This window comes from Phyllobates terribilis, unplaced genomic scaffold (assembly GCF_046119375.1).
Source record: "Phyllobates terribilis strain yellow unplaced genomic scaffold, ASM4611937v1 Scaffold_2__4_contigs__length_985480577, whole genome shotgun sequence".
NCBI lineage: Eukaryota > Metazoa > Chordata > Amphibia > Anura > Dendrobatidae > Phyllobates > Phyllobates terribilis.
Genome location: NW_027362762.1, coordinates 749,387,358 through 749,406,211, shown reverse-complemented (window position 1 = coordinate 749,406,211; position 18,854 = coordinate 749,387,358). Strand labels below are relative to the sequence as shown.

The 18,854-nt window shown below is 42.2% G+C and overlaps 1 protein-coding gene across 2 annotated transcripts; it reads left to right on the top strand.

Moving 5' to 3' along the window:
• Nucleotides 1–350: 350 nt before the first annotated feature.
• On the top strand, nt 351–18,230 carry DDX3X (DEAD-box helicase 3 X-linked). 2 transcript variants are annotated; one of them, XM_073667268.1, is made up of 19 exons: nt 351–660; nt 3,570–3,627; nt 3,710–3,760; nt 4,033–4,104; nt 6,666–6,779; nt 8,387–8,513; nt 9,405–9,563; nt 9,634–9,733; nt 10,225–10,360; nt 11,243–11,328; nt 11,409–11,507; nt 11,586–11,746; nt 12,558–12,702; nt 14,454–14,598; nt 14,690–14,871; nt 14,952–15,069; nt 15,188–15,341; nt 16,286–16,407; nt 16,702–18,230. In XM_073667268.1, the coding sequence occupies exons 1-19, from the start codon at nt 616–618 to the stop codon at nt 16,782–16,784; spliced, it is 2,157 nt and encodes a 718-aa protein (XP_073523369.1). In that variant the 5' UTR covers nt 351–615; the 3' UTR covers nt 16,785–18,230. The 2 variants fall into 2 exon arrangements, with proteins under 2 accessions (XP_073523369.1, XP_073523370.1); XM_073667269.1 differs by lacking the exon at nt 4,033–4,104 and having other exon boundaries at nt 352–660.
• Nucleotides 18,231–18,854: the final 624 nt, after the last annotated feature.

Here is an 18,854-nt window from a genome sequence, read left to right as displayed (position 1 = left end):
CAGCCTCAATGCGCTGGAAGGCGGAATTCCATCAGGACGCCATATAAATGGCTGTGAACACCCGACCTCCCCGCTTTGCCGGCACATTCTATCCCCGCCGAGAATCCGCATCCGGCCCATGCAACACAAACAGCGACACCCGCACACTATGGAGCTAAGTGGTAATCTCGCGATGTTTGGTGAGGCCTCGTCCTTGCCTGTGATAGGCGCACGTGCGTGTAGGCTGCCCGGAGACAAGCGCTTCTCGCAGCACAGCCGAGCCTCGGCCCTCACTCGGGAGCGCGCCTCTCCGACCCCGCCTCCTCGAACGCCGGCCACATACGTATTGACGTCATTCGTACGTCGTCTCTATTTAAGAAGTCGGCCCGGGTTGGACGAGCGATCAGTTGGGAGCAGCTACTCACACTGTTCGCTTCGCCAGTAATCAGCCTTAGAGTGAAGTACTAGCGACAAATTCTTAATTTTTTGTTTTAAGTTTATTTTTTTTGTTACTCACACACGTCACCAAGTTAGAGACCTGTGAGGCGGCCGCTGCGTTCGTCACTCCCGTTACCTTCCTGTCAGCAAACACCGACCCATTTCCTGCTCGAGGGATCCCGGCCTTATCGTTTAGTTATGAGTCATGTGGCCGTCGAAAATGTTCACGGTCTAGACCAGCAGGTAAGTTGGTGTCCGTGTGAGGGGAGCGCGGCGGGCAGACAATGGCGGCCTAGTGCAGTGCTGGAGCCTGAGTGCGCACTTACATAACGCGCGCTCCCTCCCGCTCCTGAGGGGGGACACTGGGGGGGAATCGCCTCCCGGGACATGGCTGGCGGTGTATTCGGGGGTGAGCGCTGCGCTCCGGGTGTGAGATCCGCGGACACCGGGGTGATGACGCACACCCGGAATTACTGCTCGTGTGCCGGGCACTCCCTCTGCGCTCATCCGGTTTCTTCTTTCGTGTTACCGGGGTCTCGGGCTGTGATGTGGAGTCGGGCCTGCTTGTCGCATCCTTACAATGGCGGCCTTTGTGAGAGGAAAGGGGGAGGGGGAAGACACGCAGCGGCCAGCTGTACTACGCGATCCTGTGTGACGGGCCGGGAGGCTGCCATCGCCGAGTGAGGCCTACAGGCCCCTGTAAACAGCCCCTGAACACGTGGCTCGGGGGGCGATCCGGCCCTTACATGGCACCAGCCTGGCGACTCCGCTCCCCCGTGGATTCCTGTGCCTCACACCATCACATGCCAAGACCAAGCATCCCTTATGTAAAGGACCACAGCTAGATGGCTTTAAGGGGGATAAAGTAATCCCGAAGATGGCCTGTGCGTTCTGTGTAATGGCTAGTCGCTCCAGCTCATGGTGAATGCTACTAGATGAAACCTAACTTCTTCCATTGCCCAGTGGTTCCATCTATGTGGCATGTAATTGCCAATCACTGTCCTCAGCAGCCCTACTCTAAGCTACGGGCATCACCACTGATATTGCTGGCAGTGTTTTGTCAGCTTTGAGGGGATATATATATATATTTTCCCCACCCCGATTTAATATCCTCTTTAGAGGTCAGACTTTTAGCCTGGATGGTGCTTACCTATGGTGTTAAATAGGATGAGTGACATGATGTCCAGAATCATGTCCTCTGCCCCTTTGATTTCGCACGTCTTTGACATTCTAAGTTCTTACCCTGCAGATACACATTGGGTAACATTGGCCACTTGATCATCCATTGTATATATGGATCCCCAGACTCTTGAGGGTAGGTATGGTCAGAACTCGATTGTTTCCTTTCACTTTTAAAGGGAAATTGTCTTGCGCCATAACTACTAAACTTGGCTGTGGATTCTGTAAACCAAACCTCCAACTCCTCAATTTCCATAACTCCGACTCCCTCATACATGGCTCATGTTTAAGTGATGCATTTATTGTAGCACAGGTTCATCTCAGCTAAAAGTCTAGACCCTTAGATCAGGAATAGGACAGACTTTTATAGGACATTTCATAACTTTCCCAAATTCTTATGAAGAAATATTCCCCACAAACTGCATTGACCTACTGTACCCAATTTATTATATATTTTAGGAGTTGGAGTCAGTCCAACAAAATGGACTCCGACTCCACAGCCCTGGAGCGTAGTATGTGAAATCTTTGCTTTGAGTCTTCTTTGAGGGCGTGAACATAAATTCCTCTCCCAGACACTGGCAATGGCAACCTGTCAGTGTCTGACTAGCTGGGGTGAGTGGAAGTGGACACCGCCCCCAGAGTTAACTGTGAGGAAACTCCCAGAGCAGAGATTTCACATACTGTGCTCCAAAAGCAACAAATGTGAATATCTCTGCAGTGGAGTGATGCATCACAAAATAGAAGAGCGTGTCAGAATCAAGGGGCGCTCAGGGCTCATTACAATCTATTTAACCTTTAGATTTCTAGTGCTAGTGACAGATCCATCAAATACAGGATTTGGCATATGTATTCTTATCTTAGCGGGTTTGGTCTGTTAAGGCACCTGACTGATTCACTTTAAATGAGCAGTAGGCCATAATTTCAGATACTTATGGCACATGTCTAATAGATGCAGGCACCCCACAATTTGTCTTGGATCCTTTGTGTAAATGGAGAGGTGGTTTCCCCCTCCCTCTCTCCATCTTTGAGATAAACTTGGGTCTCCAAACATGGATTTCTAGGTCAATCACACTTAGCATATCCTTTTGGTTATGCTATAAATTTCTAAGATGCCAATACACCTTTAATTAGCGCTTTTAGCAGAAACTTGTGAAGTCCTGTGACGCATCCTCTTTAATAACACAATACAAACTACATATATTATTAAACAGATGTAGATTAGACCTGATGAGATGGATGTTCTTACTTTGCAAGACTTTCAAAGTACTCCCATTTCATCATGTCTTAAGATCTATGTAACGATGTATGTTACTTGTATTGTAAGATTTGGTGACAGATCCTCTGTAAGCAGTCTGACCCAAATTAGTTCTTGTTTCTTTGTTAGTTTTACACATGTCGGATGTTGTCTACAGCTCCATTTCCTTAGGCGGATTACTAATTTGGATATCAGGAGAGTTTGACTTTCGGATTTATCCTGTCCCCACTCATTTTGCTCTGTTCATGAAGCCTATGTGTGTTCAGGTTATTGTGCTCTAATATCCGGATTGCTATATGAATTCTTGTAGAAATAATATTTTAATTGAGCAGTCTGGTATTCTGGGCAGTACATCATGGGTGATGGTGGATATTCTTTTTTTTTTTATTATGACAAGACCCAGTTTCTCCACCCACAGAATGTAACTTGTGATGTTGAATTTCCATGGTATTTGGCAAGGTGGCAACCTCACTAAAGCATCTTTTGTTGGCACCTCTCCATTTTGTCTTTATTAATGTCTTGCTGGTTTCCTTGGCTGCAGTACCATGTGTAGCCAGAAGATGTCCTGTTTGTAACGTGTATACTGCAATACATGTACCAGATGGGGATCTGGATGCACTACATATATGGTTGTCTACAAGTAAACTTTCCAGGGGCTTCCTTTAAAGGCTTTATTTCTGATAATATACTCAAGTAAGCAATCCTTTCTTTTTATCAGTTTGCTGGGCTAGACTTGAATTCAGCTGACGGTCAAAGTGGTGGTGGCTCCTCAACTAGTAAGTATACTTGCTTTTCCTTCATATACAAAGCATGTCAAGGCGTTTTTAACTTTTTTTTTTCCTGCCTTTTTAACCGTAGAAGGTCGTTACATTCCTCCTCACCTAAGGAACAAAGAAGCTTCAAGAAATGGTAAGTGTTGGCAGCTGCAGTTCATGTTAAAGTGCAGAAAAATCTCAGATCTAACGTATAAAGTAACTAAAATGCCATTGCAGATGCCCTTTATGTATTTTACACACACATCTCCCCTTGTAAGCACAAGTGTCAGCGATCTGCAATAAATATCCTCAAAATAACCTCCCAGGGTTTCAGGCACAAAGCTAATAGTTTTACCCCTTATTTAGCTTTTCTATGAATTCTAAATGGGTTGTAAAATGTGTTCTGAAAGCTCTATTATCGTGTAGGTTACCCAAGGTGTCAGTATCCAGCTGTAGATGTGTATAAGGGCTACGGTGATTGGTGGTCCCAAAGGAATGGTACGGTTGGTTACCTGTCTTGGTGTGTTGGCTGCACAATAGCTTTGACTGCATAAGCTAGCCATTGAGCTGCCTGTGAATTGCAGTGGAATCCTAATTAAATTGCTCTGTCTTCTGCACACTCCTAAGATATTGTAACAGTTCCACGTGACCCAAATTAATGGTTAGTTTATACCTTATAGCCTGCATTTATGTTCTGTTATGGCTATTCTCCATAGCAGTTTAAGTCACCCTAAAATGCTATTGTGAATGAGGCCTAGGGGCGAGTCCCACGCAGGGCCACTGTGACCCAATATCTGTTTTCAAAGGGAACCTGACAGCTGCCACTAAACCTCCACCATGACTATATTGCACCCTTTTCTTTCATTCTAATAAGCCCCTTTTATTTATTTGTTTTTACTTAGCGATTGCCAAATAAATGCAAAAGTTATTTTAAACCTTGCGCTACATAAATCAGTGAGTGACTAGTTGGCTGGAGGGGCTGGGTGGCATTGATTTGCCTGGACTAATCCATGATCTCATTATGTAATCGTGTACCTGTGGGTGTAATTGACATGATTTGCAAGAGCGATGTCCCCGCTATCTCTTTGCAAATCCCATGCATTCACTGTTCTGCCTCCCAGGGAATGCGCAATGAAGTTTGGGTGTAAGTTCCCCAGCTTCATGAGTGCACTGCACATGGCCAGAGAGGCTGCAGGGGTGCAGGACTCTGCCAGCCATATGATTTCCAACGAGCCGGTGGTAATGTCACTCATTCCTACAGGAGCAGGCTTACCCAATAAGAGGGAGGATTATTCTGGGGAAATCCTCATCAACCCCCACTCCCCTTTCCTTCTGACTAGTCCCTCACTCGTTTACATTTTCAGGGTTTAAAGCTAGCTTTACATTTATTTTGCAATCGCTAAGCAACAAGGGTATTATTAAAATGTAGCAAAAAAACTTCTATACAGTCATGGTGGTGATTTAGGGGAACTGGGGGCAGCTTTCATGTTCCCTTTAAAATTGAATAATTGCTCTTGCCATTTTGTGAGTAAATCCTACAATTTACTTGCAAATACATTAATTTTATATATCTCAACTTTTTGGTAAAATTATCACAATGTCCAAACAATAAGGCTAACAGCACTTCACACAATATATCAAACATTATCGGGCTACAGGTAAACAGCCAGAGTAAAGAAGAGAACCATTATGTTAAAATCAACATATTTTTATATGTTGTCTCCTATAAAGATTCAGAGTGGCTTGTGTAGGGGTCACCACTGAATCCTCTGATATACTCTTGTGATTACACCTGTTTATAACAATTTTTTTTTGTTGGGGATTTCATTTATGCAGTCTGTGGTGATATATCATATGTGGAGTCACTTGACCATCTATAACGTATCCCATATTGTGACTATCACACCTCTTAAGCCCCCCGTCTCACATACCGAGATCGCTGCGGAGTCAAGGCTTTGGTGACGCAACAGCGACCTCACCAGCGATGTCGCTATGTGTGACACTTTGCAGCGATCAGGCCCCTGCTGTGAGATCGCTGCAGAATGTCCTGGACCTTTTTTTGGTAGTTGCCCTCCCGCTGGTCAGCACACATCGCTGTGTGTGACCAGCGGGAGCAGCGATCAGGCTGGTAAACATCGGGTTACTAGGGGCACACGCGCTCCTAGTAACCCGCTGTTTATCATGGTTACAAGCCTGCTAAAGTGAGCGGTAACCTCCCGCTCACCGTATCAAGAGTGGTAACCATGATAAACAGCGGGTTACTAGGAGCGCGTGTGCCCCTAGTAACCCGATGTTTACCATGGTTACCAGCCTGCTCCTGCTTCAGCAGGCTGGTAACCAGGAGCAGGACCTTGTGGAAAGATTCTTTCCACGATGTCGCTGCTCCCCTGATCGTTGGTGAGCCTGCCTGTTTGACAGCTCACCAGCGACCACATAGCGACGCAGCAACGATCCCTGACAGGTCGTATCATTGTCGGGATCGCTGCAGCGTCGCGAAGTGTGACGGGGCCTTTAGTGTAGCAGCTAACTTATCTAGAAGTCAGGATTCAGTGGTGTCCCCTATAGAAGCCACTCTGTATTTTTTTATGTTGTCTCCAATAAAGATTTATTGATTTTTAGCATAAGGCTCTCTTCTTTACTCTGGGTGTTTACTGTTAGCCTGAGCATGTTTTTTGATGTTTTTGGTAAAATTATATCTTGGCCTTGCCCATAGTCTGATGTTTTAATTTCCCATTAAACAGACTCCAATGCAGGCTTATTTTAGAAGACTTAGATTGCCTAAATTGTGATCTCTGCTATGTTCTTGGCATTACATAATTGGTGTAATGAACTCTACTTCACTTGTGGGAATCTGGCAGCTCTAATAATAATTCACTAATGTGCATGTAACATGCATTACACCGGGGTATGTCAGCTTGCTTTAGCTTGCTTTTAGACACTAGTTTTAAATTGTTGGTTTGGGTGATTGTCCACAAAGCACTGTTTACCTGAAAACAACTTGCCACCAATGGACGGTTTTCTGTCAGCACCAATGTAAATTACTTTCTTCACTCCACAAGATGCAGGATGGGACTCTAGCCGTGGAGGAAATGGCTATGTGAACGGGACTCAAGATGACCGCGATAGTCGCATGAACGGATATGCAAATAGAGGCACTGGTCGTACTGATAGAGGTAACTAGTCCTGTAATTATGTCCAATTAACAGTAAGCCACACCTTGCTTTCCATGTTCACGAAACATGGGTTGGATTCATTTAAATGCTTTATTGGTCATTTTGTGTAATGGGGATTAATAGAGATAAGCAAAGCACTTCGCACTATCCTGGTCAAGCTGTCATTGTGAACTGCAAATTGCCTCTACTTGAGAGAATTCCCAGCACCGGTTCTGATTTGTAAGCCCAGTGCAATTCAGTTGTTGCTGCGTGACTCTCTTCATGCGAACATCACTCTGGCCTACTAATCCGAAACGGCAGGTTGAGGTTCACAGGATTCCTGTCCGACAGCCATGGCCTGCTGATGTGGTCTTTGCACCCTGAGTCCTGTGAACAGAGTTGCTCATATACCGTATTATTCAGACTAAGACGCACCTAGGGTTTAGAGGAGGAAAATAGAAAAAAAAAATGTAAGCAGAAAATGTGGTTCTGATGCACTGTTAAGGGGGAGGGGCCCGCTACTGACACTGTTATAGGAGTAATGTCCCCCAATTCTGTTAATATCCCCCCCCCCCCATCCTGGTGTGCATGGCAACCCCTGATCTCCCCCCTTCCATGCTGGTGTGCATGGCACCCCCTGATCCCCCATCACGCTGCACACGCAAAAATAAACAATTATACTTTTTCTGCTCCAGCGCTGCGTCCCACTCTGCTGCTGACACTGATCTCGCTGTGTGAGCTGCGCATGTCGTCCCTGCCATGCGCAGCTCACACTGAAATGCTGTGCCGGAATGGTCACTGCTCCCCACGCCGGGACTGTGGGCATGGGGAGCAGTGACCATTCACTCTCAATAGCGCCGGCACACTGTACCCACAGCGTGGCTCCTGCTGCGGCCGGCGGTCACATGTGCCCGCTATTAAAGAGCATGAATATTCACTACAACCCATGGGAGTGGGTTGTAGTGAATATTCATGGTCTTTAATAGTTGGGCACACATTACCTCTGAGCGTGCTGCGGGTACAGTGTGCGCGCTGTTAAGTAAAATGAATATTCAATATTCTACCAAGTGGGAGCTCCACAACATAGTAGTTGGTCACCTTGACACATTGTGGAAGCTGCAGCGAGATCAGGAAAGCAGATGTCTCACACAGGTAATGCCCCCTTTTCATTTAAAATAATCTCTGGAGGTAGACTCTTGGGGAGATCTGTGCCCAGCCCATAGATTTTTAACGACTCATTTCCATATTAAAGAGGTTGTCCACTAGAATGTGTAGTGGGCAGATCGAATTAAGGCTTTCTTCAAATACCTTGCGTTTCCTAATGTGCCTGTGGGTGGCGCTATCGCTGGCTGCTCATCCCCATCACTTGAACCCCGCTGCTGCTGCCTCTGTCCGGTGAAGTCATGTCAACTTCCAGAACTTGAAGCTGACCTGGCATCACCCCCTGAGTGACTGGGCTGTGGGCCGAGTTTCACAGCCAAGCATCGCTCACCCTCTCTCCGGCACTGCTTTCATTAGCAGAGTGCCTCAAGCCTGCTTCACGTTGGGTGGTAGGTATCCCCTATTGCTTGTCACACGTGTTTGTCCTATATTTTGCTGTTTCTCACTTGTGTATTTTTCCTTTCTAGGATTTTATGACCGAGAGAACTCTGGGTGGACTTCTGGTAGAGACAAAGATGCTTACAGCAGTTTCGGGTCACGAAGTGACCGTGGCAGACCAAGTTTATTTAATGACAGGGGTGGTGGGGCACGGAGGTAGGTTCTGTGCAATGTGTTGTATACAATTATTCTTGCTTGGTTTGAGTGACTGTAATGCAGAATACCACAAATACTACTATGCAACCAGTACACAACCTAGTATATGATTGTGGTGACTGGGATTCAGAAGTTTAGTTACTAGTACTGCAACATTATCGAACTAGTGTTCCATGTTTGAATCGTTTCCTAAAGAAGTCTGCTGCCATATGCTTTGTGTGAATGACCTGTGTACAATTAGCATCTTTCAGGGATGTATGTGAGTAGTGTATGGTTGGTCCTGAAATGTATGAGAGTACTGGAAACCCAAAATGCAAGTTGACATTGTGATACAAATGCCATTTTGTGCCTTATTAATTATGAATAGGTTTCCTCTAGGGGCATTACATTTTTTCCTCATCTAGGCAGCTTTTTTTTGCTGTTTAGTGACCCTCTTGTACATGTGTTGCAGTTTAATATTTTTTAATGTTTGGTAGGGCAATGGGGGGCTAAATGACATGGTTGTTAAATGCCTTGTGTTTTGTGCACACAAGTAAGGTGAGATCAGTCTCCACAACCAATAAACCTGAGGGGTAGTCCTGTGCGTTGTTCACACCCTGGCAACCAGAGTCTTAACTGGTAGAGGACCTATTGCGCCTCAGGTAAGTTTTCACTACACCACAGAACGTCAGTCTGCAGTGTATGAAGGAGAGCCCACCACTTGCTCCACAACTATAACTGACTAGTTATAACTAAATACTATACCTTCACTCTATCCTGACACTTGTATTTTATTGCTTTCTTTTTTTTTATAAATTTTTTAAACCGCATAATTTGCATCCTATGCTGGGGGGAAAAAAAAATTCCTTGAGAGGATGCAAACTTTTTTTTATTGTGTTTACTTGCCTATAGATCTGATGATCGTCGTACAGATGGCTATGATGGCATGGGAAATCGTAGTGACAGGGGTGGCTTTGGTAGATTCGACCGTGGCAGCAGCCGTTGGACAGATGAGCGAAATGATGAAGATGACTGGTCAAAGCCTCTTGCCCCAAATGATCGCATAGAACAGTGAGTAATATACATGGCTTTGTTCTTTTTGTTTATTTCCCACTGATTGATCATCCATTTCTTCCCCTAGGGAGCTGTTTTCTGGAAGCAATACTGGCATAAACTTTGAGAAGTATGATGACATTCCAGTTGAAGCTACAGGCACGAACTGTCCTCCACACATAGAAAGCGTATGTATGACTTCTGTGTGCAGCAAACATTGGGAAAATTCATCGTGTCACAGGGTTTCCTCTAACCCCAACCCATCGCCCCCTGCCCATCCTTAAGTTTTAACCAGCACAGAATGTTCAAGAAATTGATTTTAATTTCTTTAAAATGGCCGTAGCTTTGTCCGTGCAGGTGATCTGAAGTGCTGTATCTCATAAAACAGAATAATAACATTGTCACCATCTCACTGGAGCTTGCTGCATTTCAATTAAGTGGAATGTATAAATTGCCATAGTGTAAGTACCTCCTTGTGGTGACTGCAGGTAGCCATTATTGTAGCCACTAATCCTTTCCTGGGGGTGGTTTGAAGTTCTGTCAGATGCACCTACACCCTCTAAAGTTGTGTTATCACCGGTATTGTAGAGTTTTGTTTTTTTTTGTTTAATATATGTATTGTATTACACTCTTGCTAGGACAGTGGGAAAATAATCGTTCTCATTTCTTTTTAATGCAGTTCCACGATGTCAACATGGGAGAAATAATTATGGGAAATATTCAACTCACACGTTACACACGGCCCACCCCAGTTCAGAAGCATGCAATTCCAATTATCATAGAGAAACGAGATTTGATGGCCTGTGCACAGACTGGTAAGCTTCAGTACACCATCAAAAGAATACCGCAGCACGCTGTATATGCTGAGGTGTAGGCAAACATTGTGAAACTTTGTACATTAGTGATGCAGTCTAGAGTGTACTTCTAAAATTAAGCATACAAATGAGACCACCACCAGCCATGACTAGGGTGTTTGTTTGTTTTTTTTGGCAAGTTTCAATATCAAAGGTCTTGCACTTTTTGTTTCACTTATAAAATAAATGGCACTCAATATGTTTGAAACATTTTGATCATGGGTTCTTTTGGGTCTTTGAAAAACCGATGGGAAAGACTCAAAGCTATGTATTCCAAAGTGCTACTTGTGCCAAAACTCTTCATAGGTAATATTCTGTATCTTAGGCCACGGCCCCACTATCATTATTCGGTCAGTATTTTTTCTCAGGAGTGGGTGATAAATGCAGAATTGGTGACTTGTTTCTATTATACCTTTTCTCTGATTGTTCCTCACCTGGTTTTGGCTCCCACTCCTGAGAAATACTGACCGAATACGGATAGTGGGGCTGTGGCCTTACTATGGACCCGAGTAACATCTGGCTGCTATTTTAACCAAGTAAATAGAAAATGACACAATGACTTGTGGGAGTGGGAATCTAGCCAAATGTTTGTGGATAGTAATTATCAGAATTCCTGTACTTTTGTGCTAATGAGGTGTACACTCCAATTTAGGCCACATACATGTGTTGAGTATTTGAGTTTTGTACATCAGTAAGCCAAAACCAGGAGTGGGTGAAAAAATGGTGACTTGTTTCTATTATATGTTTCCTCTGATTGTTCCACTCCTGATTTTGGCTTACAAATACTGATGTAAAATCTGAATGTGTGACCGTGGCCTTATACTGGAAATCTTCTGCTTTCAGGTTCTGGCAAAACTGCAGCTTTTTTGCTCCCCATCTTAAGTCAGATATATGCAGATGGTCCTGGTGAAGACATGAAACACTTAAAGGTAAATCTAATTTCTGGATTGGATTGAAATCCCATCTATATATGTTAAATATTGTTTGTTAATTCTATTTGTTTTTATAGGATAATGGGAGATATGGAAGGCGCAAACAGTTTCCATTGTCCCTTGTATTGGCTCCAACTAGGGAACTGGCTGTACAAATCTATGAAGAAGCCAGAAAGGTACAACCATTGACTACTACTTCTTCTTCTTTTTCTTTTTGTCTTCACTTTTCAACCATTCATTCATTTTCCTCCTAGTTTGCCTATAGGTCCAGAGTCCGACCTTGTGTTGTATATGGTGGTGCCGACATTGGTCAGCAAATTAGGGACTTGGAACGAGGTTGCCACCTGCTTGTAGCCACACCGGGTCGTCTAGTTGATATGATGGAGCGCGGAAAGATTGGCTTGGACTGTTGCAAGTATGTTAGTGTTTCTTTGCAATGCATTATCCTTGTTGCTCTTCTGCTGATTGACTATTGTCAATAGATAACCTCTTAACTACATGTGTATGGATCAGGCTGAAATGCTGACCTCGATACATGTCCCAGCTGTGTTTATAGAGCTGACTGGTCCCAACTGCAGCTGTTGGTGACAGTACTTCTATCCCGACAATTCACCTTCCTTTATGCCGCAGCTGCCATGACGTTGACATTTAAGTGTTAAATGGGTTTTCCCACGAACAAAGTACATTTTAATCGATCTTGGAATAAAAACGTTCCACAATTGGATGTGTTAGAATAAATGTCACTGTGCTGAGAATATTTTATAAATGTGCCCCTGCTGTGTACTGTGTAATGGCTGTCTGATCATACCACATCACCTGGGCAGGCGAGGACGCAAAAGACTATACCGTAGGCACAGCATGTGATCACAGCTGATTCTTTTTGTGAGGTAAACTATTTCACTGCCTGTTTTTTAAGCAGTGTTTTACCTCAAAGAATCGACTGCCATCCCATGCTGTCATGTCTGTATAATCTCTTTCTCCCTTACCAGGAGCTATGGTATGGTCAGACACAGTACATAGCAGGTGCGCATTTAAAAGATTAGCACAGGAACAAATGGTTTTTTTTTTTTTTTTTTTTTTTTTTTTTTTTTATTGCTTAAAATTTAACAGGAGGCTGATCAGGCTGCAATACAAAATACTATACCAGGGATAGAATGATTAATAAAAAAAAATGCAAAATATCACAACACGATTGTTTTTTAACGCAGTTCTACTTCTTTATGTAGATATCTTGTGTTGGACGAAGCCGATCGAATGCTTGACATGGGATTTGAGCCCCAAATTCGACGAATTGTTGAGCAAGACACCATGCCACCCAAGGGTGTTCGGCAGACCATGATGTTCAGTGCTACCTTCCCCAAAGAAATTCAGGTACAGACAAGACCACATACAAGAGCAGAGCACTAATTACAAATTGTGTATGTATATATGTGCGTGCACACAGTGCATTGTGAAAGTATTTGGCCCCCTTGAACTTTTCTACCTTTTGCCACATTTCTGGCTTCAAACATAAAGATATAAAATTCTTCTAGTTTTTTTTTGGGAAAGAATCAACAACAAGTGGGACACAATCGTGAAGTGGAACGAAATTTATTGAATATTTTAAACTTTTTTAACAAATTAAAAACTGAAAAGTGTGGCGTGCAATATTATTCGGCCCCCTTGAGTTAATACTTTGTAGTGCCACCTTTTGCTGCGATTACTGCTGCAAGTCACTTGGGGTATGTCTCTATCAGTTTTGCACATTGAGAGGCTGAAATTCTGGCCTATTCTTCCTTGCAAAACAGCTCGAGCTCAGTGAGGTTGGATGGAGAGCGTTTGTGAACAGCAGTTTTCAGCTCTTTCCACAGATTCTCGATTGGATTCAGGTCTGGACTTTGACTTGGCCATTCTAATACCTGGATACGTTTATTTTTGAACCATTCCATTGTAGATATTGCTTTGTTTGATCATTGTCTTGTTGGAAGATAAATCTCTGTCCCAGTCTTGGGTCTTTTGCAGACTCCCAACAGGTTTTCTTCCACAATGGTCCTGTATTTGGCTCTGTCCATCTTCCCATCAATTTTAACCATCTTCCCTGTCCCTGCTGAAGAAAAACCATGGCCCAAACCATGATGCTGCCACCACTATGTTTGACAGTGGGGATGGTGTTTTGAGGGTGATGAGCTGTGTTGCTTTTACGCCAAACATCGTTTTGCATTGTGGCCAAAAAGTTAAATTTTGGTTTCATCTGACCAGAGCACCTTATTCCACATGTTTGGTGTGTCTCCCAGGTGGCTTGTGGCAAACTTCAAACGAGACTTTTTATGGATATCTTTGAGAAATTGCTTTCTTCTTGCCACTCTTCCATAAAGGCCAGATTTGTGCAGTGTACGACTGATTGTTGTCCTATGGACAGACTCTCCTACCTCAGCTGTAGATCTCTGCAGTTCATCCAGAGTGATCATGGGCCTTTTGGCTGCATCTCTGATCAGTCTTCTCCTTGTTCGATATGAAAGTTTAGAGGGATGGCCGGGTCTTGGTAGATTTGCAGGGGTCTGATACTCCTTCCATTTCAATATGATCGCTTGCACAGTTCTCCTTGAGATGTTTAAAACTTGGGAAATCTTTTTGTATCCAAATCCGTCTTTAAACTTCGCCACAACAGTATCTCGGACCTGCCTGGTGTGTTCCTTGGTCTTCATGATGCTCTCTGCACCTGAAACAGAACCCTGAGACTATCACAGAGCAGGTGCATTTATACTCAGACTTGATTACACACAGGTGGATTCTATATATCATTCATTACCTGTCATTTAGGACAACATTGGATCATTCAGAGATCCTCACTAAACTTCTGCACTGAAAGTAAAGGGGCCGAATAATATTGCACGCCCCACTTTTCAGTTTTTATTTGTTAAAGTTTAAAATATCCAATAAATTTCGTTCCACGTCACGATTGTGTCCCACTTGTTGATGGTTCGCAAAAACATTAGAATTTTATATCTTTGTTTGAAGCCAGAAATGTGGCAAAAGGTAGAAAAGTTCAAGGGGGCCAAATACTTTCACAATGCTATATATATTACATTTTATTTTTTTCTTTAAAAAAAAAAAAAAAAAATTCTTTTTGATTTCCCCTCCAGATTCTTGCACGAGACTTCCTGGATGAATATATTTTCTTGGCTGTAGGCAGAGTAGGCTCCACTTCTGAAAACATTACACAAAAAGTGGTCTGGGTGGAGGAAATGGATAAACGATCCTTTCTATTAGATCTTCTTAATGCAACTGGTAATAAACTACTAGTCTTGAAATTCTATAGAATTTCTACATGTCTACAGTCAGGTTCTATTGGCTAATCACACATCACTTTGTTTTTCAGGGAAGGATTCATTAACATTGGTGTTTGTAGAAACTAAAAAGGGTGCAGATGCCCTTGAGGACTTTCTTTACCATGAAGGATATGCTTGTACAAGCATCCATGGAGACAGATCTCAAAGAGATCGAGAAGAAGCACTTCATCAATTCCGCTCTGGAAAAAGCCCAATTCTTGTAGCAACAGCAGTAAGCATTGTTTATTTCTGTGAGCAGAATGGTTTTCTGTCCCATTGCCGTGTGCAAACATTTTCTTTTTTCTGTTACAGGTAGCAGCGAGAGGTCTTGATATTTCAAATGTCAAGCATGTAATAAACTTTGACCTGCCCAGTGACATTGAGGAGTATGTACATAGAATAGGTCGTACAGGACGTGTGGGTAATCTTGGTAAGTGTGACTGTTCTCTAATCTAGCTAGGCAGGTTTATTTGAAAAGTATTTGAGTTGCCCACACCTAATCCCTCTAGCTTAATTTGACACCCTTTTATTTTTTTTTCCTTATATAGGTCTTGCAACATCCTTTTTCAATGAAAAGAACATTAATATAACAAAGGATTTGCTGGACCTGTTGGTAGAAGCAAAACAAGAGGTACCATCTTGGTTGGAGAACATGGCCTACGAGCAGCATCACAAGAGTAGCAGCAGAGGGCGGTCAAAAAGGTAAAAAGGGTGTTATCTTGGGCCTAATTCAGATGTTCATGAAATGTGGCCAGGATAGACTGGCCAAGGGTCTCCCAACCCGAATACAACAAAAATATGCCTAAAACTAAATCTATTACCACAGTGTCCAAAAAATTAGGCTAATGGCATTTCATGCAACGAATTAGACCCATACAGGTTATCAATACTATACAAAGTAAAGAGATCAATCATAAATTAAAATCCATCTTTATTAATTATAATAAAATCAATAGCAATAAAAATCTGTGCCTCATGAAGGGGATGCTACTGTATCCTGACGGTAATTTAACAGTATATTGTTGCTTGTATTAACTGGTGATTATATAAAAAATAAGGTACTATTTAGAAAGTTATGTGGCTCGGCCGTATGATTAATCACCCATAAATACAACAAATAGCCTTTCTCGTATACCTAATCTAATAGTGAATATATGCAATATCAAAAGGCAATGAGGTTTACTACACAAGTAGGGAATAGAATGTAAACTAGGTAGTGTACAGTGACACACAATCCTATTTTAGGCCTAAAATAGGATTGTCTCACTATATACTGCCTAGTTTACATTCTAGTCCCTCCTTTTGTATAGTAAACCTCATTGCCTTTTGGTATTGCATGTCTTCACTTTACAGTAGTGTTTTCCCTTCATGAGGCACTTTGATTTTATTACTAAAGATTGATTTTAATTTATGATAGATCTCGTTACTTTAGATAGTATTGATAGCCAGAGTAGGAGTTTAACTAAAATTTGGGTTGGCAGACCTGTGGCTTTTATGGACGTCTTAATTTAAAGGGGTGTTCCCATCTCGAAGGTATTTGCTAATATTACTACATATTGGGATAGGCTCTTGGAAGATGGGAATACCCCTTTTTAAAGGGTTTGTTGGCTGGGAGGTGTTTACATTTTTTTCTTTCTTCTTTCCAGTCGATTTAGCGGTGGATTTGGTGCCAGAGATTATAGGCAGAGTAGCAGTGCTAGCAGCGGTTTTGGCAGCAGTCGTGGAGGCCGAAGCAGTGGTCATGGTGGTAGCCGTGGTTTTTCAGGCGGTAAGCTGTGTTAATATTTAGTGACCTTTAACTATAGCAACAACATTTTCTGCTGAATGGAAGCTTTCTTTCCCTTAATTGCTAATCTCACAATGATGAAACCCTTAATGCATTTGTTTGTACAAATATTTAAAGCAAGTTGTCAAGGGTTTAGCATTCAATAAAGCTGAATAGATGAATGAATGTGTCCCTATTATGGCTGTAAGTAGGTTTGATAACAAGTGTGTGAAGAGATTGCATCACTTTAATGCGTAAGACCTTTTATTCTAACACATTGTATCTTTCTGACCACAGGTGGATATGGTGGCTTCTATAACAGTGATGGCTATGGTGGAAACTACGGTGGCAGCTCCCAAGTTGACTGGTGGGGCAACTAAATCTACAGCAAAAAAAAAAAGACTCAACCAAACAAGCTAATATGGAAACCACATGTAACTTTAGCCAGACTATACCTTGTGTAGCTTCAAGAACTTGTACATTACCAGCTGTGATTCTCCACTGAATTTTCTTTTCAAGGGAGCTCTGGGCCATGAAGAAAACACAATAGGAAACAAAGACCTACTCTGATGGTGTTGGAAGATTTCATTGCTGTAGTGTTGGATTAATTCCAAGTCCACCCCTTTCCCAACAACTGCATTTATTTTTGACTGAGGATAAATTTGTTTGTTAATGTACTGTGCCTTTAACTTTAGACAACTTTTTATTTTGATGTCCTGTTGGCTCAGTATTGCTCAAGATCTAAATTGTTATAAGAAAATAAATTTATTGAACTTGGGCGAAATCAAACCTTGGCACACAGGTGTGATACAACTCAAAACAGGAATCGTTTCATCCATGCATTTAATATTACAAGGGAAAAACTCGTGCAGTCAGCCCGCATTAGGGTTTCTGTTAAGTTTGCCTCTTTGAGGCAACCAAACCTTAAGGCATATCAGAATGGCTTCTAATGTGGCAAACTGTACGAAGTTAAGTTCTGATTTGCTCACTCTATCCTGGAAAGGTACTTAGAACCTGAAGTCTTTTTAATAAGCCATTCCAGTCACATAGGTGTATGAGTATGTTCGTACACGTTAGGCATTGTTTTTCAGAGAGCGCGATACAGCAATTCCTTTAACAATGTTTAGGCAGAAGAGTAACTCGTGAGCTAGCCAGATATGGACCGAACATTACAGGGAACGTTAAACTATCTGAAACTTGAAATAGTTTTTAGGAGGTATCATCATTAAATTTTAAGCCTGTCGTGAAAAAAATAAAAATTAACTGGCAGAATGGCTGGCTGACCACAGCACTTTGTGGTTCTGTGACAGGCCTGGCTGATTTTGGGCTAAACGCATGCTAGTGTTAATGTTTTTTGGTCAAGAGGGAATGAACAGGAAGAATTATGCAGCAGGCTTTATTTTAATGCAGATTCACATTACTCTGTTCAAGCTGCGTTGAGAGGTTATAAACATACTTGGCTTACTGTAGACTTTGTAAAATGGCTCCAGATGAGTAAATTGAAATCTTTGAGATCTTTGGTGGAACAAATGTACATGACTGCACAAGGTGTAAAATCTGCTAACGTGTGCAGTTTAGTCAGTTTTAGTTGCATAGGTTTCCATTGTATTTAGTATGTCAATGCTAAATCTGGCCAAAGAGTAATTCCCACCTTTTACGCCTCTGCCACTTTGAATTTAACTACATAAAGTTAGCTAAATTTCAACAACTCTGGTGGCATAGGAATGGCAAAAAAAAAATCTAACGTGCAATAGATTTTACAAGTGTTTTGTGCCTTGCTCCAAGTCTTTTTGTAGGTGCACTTGACAGTATTGAGGTAATTGTTATGGTGCTATTTAAAATATAGGTGGCCCTTGTACATTTTTGCCCATAACTTTATACAAAACTTCTTTTATTGCACATTCAGAAAATTTTTTATATAAGTCTTGTGTACGTGTCCTTAACCTCAAATCTTATTTTTGTCTCTCTGCAATGGCAAAAACACTGCTTGGAGTCTAGGGCAGGATTGAGACTTATTTGGGACCATGGGAGTGATAGATGGGGAAGCAACTATTTTGCACACAATGGATTTCTAGATACTTTTTGCTGCTAGTTTTGTGTAATATTTATTGAACATTTTGACAAATATTTATTTTTGTAAGCCTAAGTGATTCTTTGAAAGCTTAAAGAAACTTGACCAAAAGACAGTACAAAAAACACTGGCACTTGAATGTTGAATGTCAACGTATGCGTGAAATTATATATTTCGGGGTAGCGTGAGCTTTTAATGTTAAGTCATATTAAACTCTTAAGTCAAATTAAGCAGACCCAGTATTGGCTGAGCAGCCATAACGTTCTGGTGTAATTAAAATAAAATTGGCAACTTGAAATTTAAACATGCCAAGGTTTTGATACACTTGTCTTAAGATATTAATGAAACACTTCGAAACACTGATGTGAAGTGTCCAGAT

Coding starts and splice junctions, on each gene's coding strand:
- DDX3X (XM_073667268.1), top strand. CDS start 616: ATGAGTCATGTGGCCGTCGAAAATGTTCACGGTCTAGACCAGCAG. Junction 6,780..8,386: donor CACTGGTCGTACTGATAGAG/GTAACTAGTCCT, acceptor TTTCCTTTCTAG/GATTTTATGACCGAGAGAAC. Junction 10,361..11,242: donor GATGGCCTGTGCACAGACTG/GTAAGCTTCAGT, acceptor TTCTGCTTTCAG/GTTCTGGCAAAACTGCAGCT.